Source organism: Primulina tabacum, chromosome 2, assembly GCF_025594145.1.
Source record: "Primulina tabacum isolate GXHZ01 chromosome 2, ASM2559414v2, whole genome shotgun sequence".
Taxonomy (NCBI): Eukaryota; Viridiplantae; Streptophyta; class Magnoliopsida; order Lamiales; family Gesneriaceae; genus Primulina; species Primulina tabacum.
In genome coordinates, this window is record NC_134551.1 from 4950931 (window position 1) to 4956930 (window position 6000).

The window sequence follows — 6000 nt, forward strand, 5'->3', positions numbered from 1 at the left end:
ACATAATCACTGTTTTGATTAGTGCGCTGATTTTTGAAGATTTTTTCACTTCTCAGTTGATGCATCCTATGTATTTTGGTTATACGGTTTGTTAGAGGTTTAGGATGAAATTTGTTACCCGCCTTAATAAGGGAGTTGTTTTATTCTTTCACTAGTATTGGTTTTTGTAAACTTACAAGTTTTTCTAGTGAATTATTTTGCCCTGAGGCACCGCACAAGTATTTTATACTTGTGCATAATTTATCTCTCGTATCTCGTATTATTGTCATTCCAGTTGTGTGTTAATGTGTTAAACTATAATTTCCGTTGCATGTTGTCGTGGGTGTTACAACACCTAGGCACAACACCTACATTCTGATACACACAACACTCACTCTCGTCACATTCACCATGTGGAAACGGAACTTTCAAGGATCATCCTGATTAGCAAAAACTTGATATTTACACAAACCAAGGAAGTGATGGTCAAATATTTAAGAGAATCGACGTAAATTTTAAAAATAGATTGATGCTTTGATAATCCCATTAACATCTTTTAGTATTTGAATGTTTTTTTCCTTCGAAGTGGCTAACCGCAACAGTACCAAATTTTTTTTTTCCGAAGTGGCTAGCCGCAACAGTACCAAAACACTCTTTGATCCATTACCACCCAAAATACAGAAACAGAAAACTTCTATTACTTTCTTGAATTTTACGCAATGATTCAATAAGTGTGATCAAAGAAGAAAACACCCATCTAAAAATTCTGATTAGTACTCATAGAAACTCATGAATGGTTGATCCAAAGTATGTCGGAGTATGCCTCAATAGAATAAACTGCTGCACTAAACAAAGCGGCAATGCTCTTTTTCCAACATAGACGTCTCCATCAACGGACAAATGCTCGTACCTTATCTCGATTTTTGTTGCGTCTATTTCCACCCTACAGAGCCACCATACAACACTTTACATCAAGAATCCTTTGGCACACAAACATTAGATCATCATTCAATAACAAACAAGCAGATCACCTATCAATGCGGCTCATCGGCCTTTGTAGAAACCTCTCATAGTCATCCTCGACAGCTTTAAGAATTTTATGCATCAAAAGTTTCTTCTCATCGTGCCGAGCTTCCGTACATCGATCTCATTGGCTTTCAGTTTTCTCCTCCCCATTTTCAATTAGCTCCGTCAGCACGCCTTTTCTCAGCCGCTCATACGTGGGCAGCCGTTCAATGGGGGCCCACCGCAGATCTTCCTCGTCATCCTCTCCGAAGCTGCGGCTGAATACACTGGTGGCGTCTGCCACACGTCTTGCAAGCTTAGCCGCCCAAAATATGTCCAAGTATGATGACTTCTAACTGTTCTATCCAGATCATCGCCAGCCAAAATCGTGGCCATTTATCGTTGCAAATATCTTTAGTTTCGTAAATGGATCAATATATATACGTCTGAATCCACCGAAGCTATGCACATACACATTGCGTATAATATAATATATTCAATATTATATGTTAAATATTAAAAATATATTTTATTTTTTAAATAATTAGTTTAGTTATTCTATTTATATACAAAAATGAATTTTTTTAATATATTTAATATTATTTTGATTTTTATATCTAAAATAAAATATAAATAAATCGAAAAGTTATTTGTCCTATCTACCATAAATGCTTAGAATTACTAATATATACATAAAATTAAATTTGCATATATGTATAATATAAGGGAAATTTTGGAAAAAAAAGTTTTGGTGTCCCTCTAATCCGTTCAACTATTTTATGTAGTATGGATGTTTGGTTGTGCTTTTCATTTAAACAACCCTTGAATTAAGCCAATGTTTTCAATTTGATTGCTTTTGAAAATGCATCCAAATTGTAATTTATGAAATACCAGATACAAAGATGGTTTGATCTTTTTTCTCGTTTGACTCAGTTTGGCTTGGTAATCGAACACCCTGACTTGCAAATCATGAGAGAAAGCGAAGATATGCACGACTCCCGGAATATGCAGTCAATGTACATCCTGTAAATCTAATATTAATAAATTCTAGTTCATATCTGGCAACATTTTCAACAATACACATTTAACATGTTACTACAAGATGATGGAGTGCCTGCTCTGTTCTCATAAACATGTTTATAATCTCTTAGAACAACTCGAACTCTAGATGCTCTCCGTCACCACCACAATTTACCAACTTCTCCCCCTGAGATGGGGCCATTGGCAAATGTCCCGACTCATGGAACTCGGGTATCTGAGGAGGCGTGGCACATCGTATGAGTGCCCAATTCAGGCCTTGGAAAAACGGGTGTCGTTTGATCTCAGCAGCTCCTGTTTCTGTACCCAAACGATACGTGGGGTCCTTCATCAGTAAACCTCTGATGAGATCCCTGGCCTGAAAACTAGCAATAGGGGTGTCCGGAAATTTGAGACTCTGCAACACAACATTAGTCAACGTCTCATCATTTCCAGAGCCTTTAAAGGGCGTCTTCCCGTAAAGTAGCTCGTACAGAAACACGCCAAATGTCCACCAATCGACAGCACTACCATGGCCTTCGCCTTTGACGATTTCTGGAGCTAAGTACTCATGTGTGCCAACAAAGGAGTTGGACCGTGCATCTGTTGGTTCTGCCACGAGCTGAGGTAACAATCTAGCTTGTGCTGCTGCTGCATCGGGTTTTAGCTTCCTCCTCGCACCTGAAGGTAGAAGCCTAGGACTAAAGCACGACATTTTACAGGAGGGGCCGCTACAAAAAGGGTCTATGCAATTAGACCCGGCACATGGTCCAGAGACCCGAGGCGGCTCGGGTATTGATGAAGATTTAACTAGAGTTGGGTTAACTGTACATCTAAGCGAAAGGTCAAAATCTGATAGCATAATGTGACCATCTTTGCGGACAAGAATGTTTTCCGGTTTAAGATCTCGATACACGATACCTAGCATGTGCAAATATTCCAGAGCAAGAAGCACCTCAGCCACATAGAATCTGCAAGAACCATATGTAGAAGGAATTAATAAAATGACCAACTTAAGAAACGATTAATTGGTCTCATATTTCTCTTTTGTACGCTCCTTTTCTGTTATCGAATCCATGATAATGGACCTTAAACTTCATACCTTGCCTCCTGTTCAGGGAAACATCGCCCGGGCTGCTTCTGCCGGAGGACATGTAGATCTCCACCAGGACAAAACTCCATAACTAAACATGATAAATTGTCCGACGTAAATTGGGCATAAAGTGTCGGGAGAAACGGGTGATCCAACATCTTGAGAATTTCTCGTTCCATATGAGCTCTAGGCATCTTATTCTTTCTTGCCAAGAATTCGTTATCCATGACCTTTATGGCAAATAGGCAGTCTGCTCCTATCAATTCGGCAAGATAAACTGTACCAATGTCTCCGGAACCGAGTTTTTTAAACAAGTTAAAGTGACTCAGCCCCAAGAAACCATGTTGGGTAAGGCGGCTGATTGCTTCCCAACTCACATCCTTAGACATATGAGGTCTGTTTCCAAGAGTTGATCCACTTAGATTGCTCTCTTCACTAAGGCTAGTGGTGCTGCTACTAAAATCACAAACACTGCTTTTTGAGCTTTGGGAGATATCCCCTTTTGTTTTAACAACGAGAGTGCCTCTATTTTCCCAATGGGTCTGAACTCCAACTGGTTTGCTTTCATTGCTCATAATGCCAGTAAAAACTTCAGCACCAGTAGTTTCTTGGGGATCCTTGCTCAAATCCTTCAAAGAACATTGGCACTTGTGGCATATCAAATCCCTAGGACCAATGTTCAGACCGCAACTTGCTTTGTAAGAAATTTTAGAATCTATTTTCTTTGGTCTTTTTATGACAAGATTCTTGCTTATGATGATTGATTTGACTGAACGAGAGGTGCTCTTGGGTGCAGTCTGCAACTTCGATTTCCGTTTCAATTTGGCTGCTGTTTTACTCACTGGTTTCGAGTATGAGTAATCTATATTTGGGACACTTAGCACCTTATTTGAGACTGAAATTTTCTTGTCCGGCTTTGGCATACTATCACCGCCACTGTGATGGGGCAGAACTGAGACCTTGCTGTGTGCTTCTTCAACCGTGCTTACAGATCCCACTATCTGCTTATCAGTTTCTAATGCAAGTGATATGTTGTCATGCACAAGAGAGGATTCTGCACCCTTAGGGAGTAAAGGAAGGGGAAAATGAGAAGAATGGGCACCTTGGTTCATGGGCTTTGTCTCAGGCTCGTCAAAGTGCTGCGGAAGCTTTATGGAAGAACAATTATCAATTTCTCTTTCCTCATTTGAAGCACATTTTGGGTCTCTTACGATTCGTTTGCCATCTAAACTAGGGCATGGACTTTGGGTTCCTAACTTCAGCACAGAATCTTGAATCATACCAGGTACCAAGTTTGGAGAATTTGAGATACTTTCTTGGAGCACCGGAAATTTTTTAATTTCCGGCTTTCCATCTTCATGTACGGAGTAACCAGATTCACCAGCTTCTGTTACAACAGACCTGTACAATTCTGTGATTCTACTGGCTTCCGAGATCCTCGGAGATGCAGTAGTCATCGACAGCCGTTTCATGGCAGCCACCTCTGCAGCCTGAGAAATACACAGTCCCCTGAGAGCTTGTTTCAAAGAGACGGGCTCGGAAAATCCTATCCCTGATGAATGAGAGCCAGCAGCCCGCATAGGCTTCTTCGAAGCATTTCCATGAAATTCGGATAGATCTATACTCTTGGATGCTCTAAGATTGACAGCTTCGAAAAGCTTGTCAATGTCAGCTTTTAATGGTTTGTTTGATCCATTTTTTGTGTTTGGCAGCTTTTGTTCTTTTTCCAGTGCTCTAACATGACGAACTGTTTGATCCTTCAACTCCACTATTTCACATTTCCCACGAAAAGAACCCATTACTTGGAACGGCTAATTACGATTTGCCTGTCGTTTTCTCAAGAATGTTACAGATGGACTTCATGGAAAATGGAGTCAGCATATAGATCATGAAGTTACAAAAGAGTAAACGTTCCCACGATTAATTTTCCAGGTCTCCAACACGCATACCTGCAGGGACAATGGGGAATAATTTGAGTCACCAAGTTGTTTAGCATAGATTCTTCCCCTCAAAGATAGGAAAAATCAATATTTGTGTGAAAATTTCAAGGTCATTTCGTAACACATTGCATCATTCCATACATGTTCAGGACTGGAATTTATCAACTGGGAGAGACATGATGGCCGAAACTTGTACTTTCTAGAAACATTACAAGATAAATTTAAAATTTTTCTGTGACTACCCTGTCCAAAGAACAATCACAATAACAAAAAATTTCAAGCCAGCATAAGCCGAATGTTCGGAAAACACAGTAAAGATTACAACCTTTTAGTTTTTTCATCACTAAATTGTCAGATAACAACAAATTTCACCGAGTCAAAATGTACGAATTTAAAAGAAAATGTAAAACAAGCAGAAAGACTAATATGAAAAAGAAAGTGTTTATCGTGAATCAGATAAATCAAAACAGTGTAACAGAATGAAAAGAGAACCAAAACAAACCCAATAACTCCAAAAAAAATCATGAAAAAGATAGTATATCATTAATATTACCCATAAATTAGAATCCCAAGATCGGTAAACAATGTACAAGAAACAAGACATAAATGTAGATGATAGAAACATTAAACAACACAATCGTCCCCTATAAAAACAAAAAAAGCACATAAATCTTAAAAAAACAAATAGTTGCATTTTTCCAAGAAATGAAGCATCCGAGAGAAAAGTTGAAAACTTTAACAAAATAAAGAGCTCAGCAACGAAGAAATGTAGTAAAATCAGTGCACCTGAAGCCCTGAGAGATCCCCTTAGGCGTTAAATTAACACAAAACAACCCACAAAGGTAGCCATTTTTCTCAGAAATTGCTGTGGAAGCTCAAGGGGTCACCAAATAGAAAGAACCCTAGGGGGTTTTATGATTCTCAGAAGGACAAAGATGTCGCTCTCACATCATTTTCCTCTCTCTT

At 39.1% G+C, this 6000-nt stretch overlaps 1 protein-coding gene across 1 annotated transcript; it reads right to left on the reverse strand.

The window, feature by feature from the left end:
- Positions 1-1959: 1959 nt before the first annotated feature.
- Positions 1960-6000, reverse strand: LOC142527091 (serine/threonine-protein kinase D6PKL2-like). The gene is made up of 3 exons (XM_075631808.1): positions 5821-6000; positions 3104-5043; positions 1960-2972 (listed from the first exon to the last, which is right to left on the reverse strand). The coding sequence occupies exons 2-3, from the start codon at positions 4891-4893 to the stop codon at positions 2132-2134; spliced, it is 2631 nt and encodes an 876-aa protein (XP_075487923.1). The 5' UTR covers positions 4894-5043; positions 5821-6000; the 3' UTR covers positions 1960-2131.

Excerpts from the sequence above, each read along its gene's own strand:
- LOC142527091 (XM_075631808.1), bottom strand. The coding sequence starts at position 4,893 with ATGGGTTCTTTTCGTGGGAAATGTGAAATAGTGGAGTTGAAGGATCAA. Across the intron at positions 2,973-3,103 it reads TTCCCTGAACAGGAGGCAAG|ATTCTATGTGGCTGAGGTGC; the intron begins GTATGAAGTTTA and ends TGGTTCTTGCAG.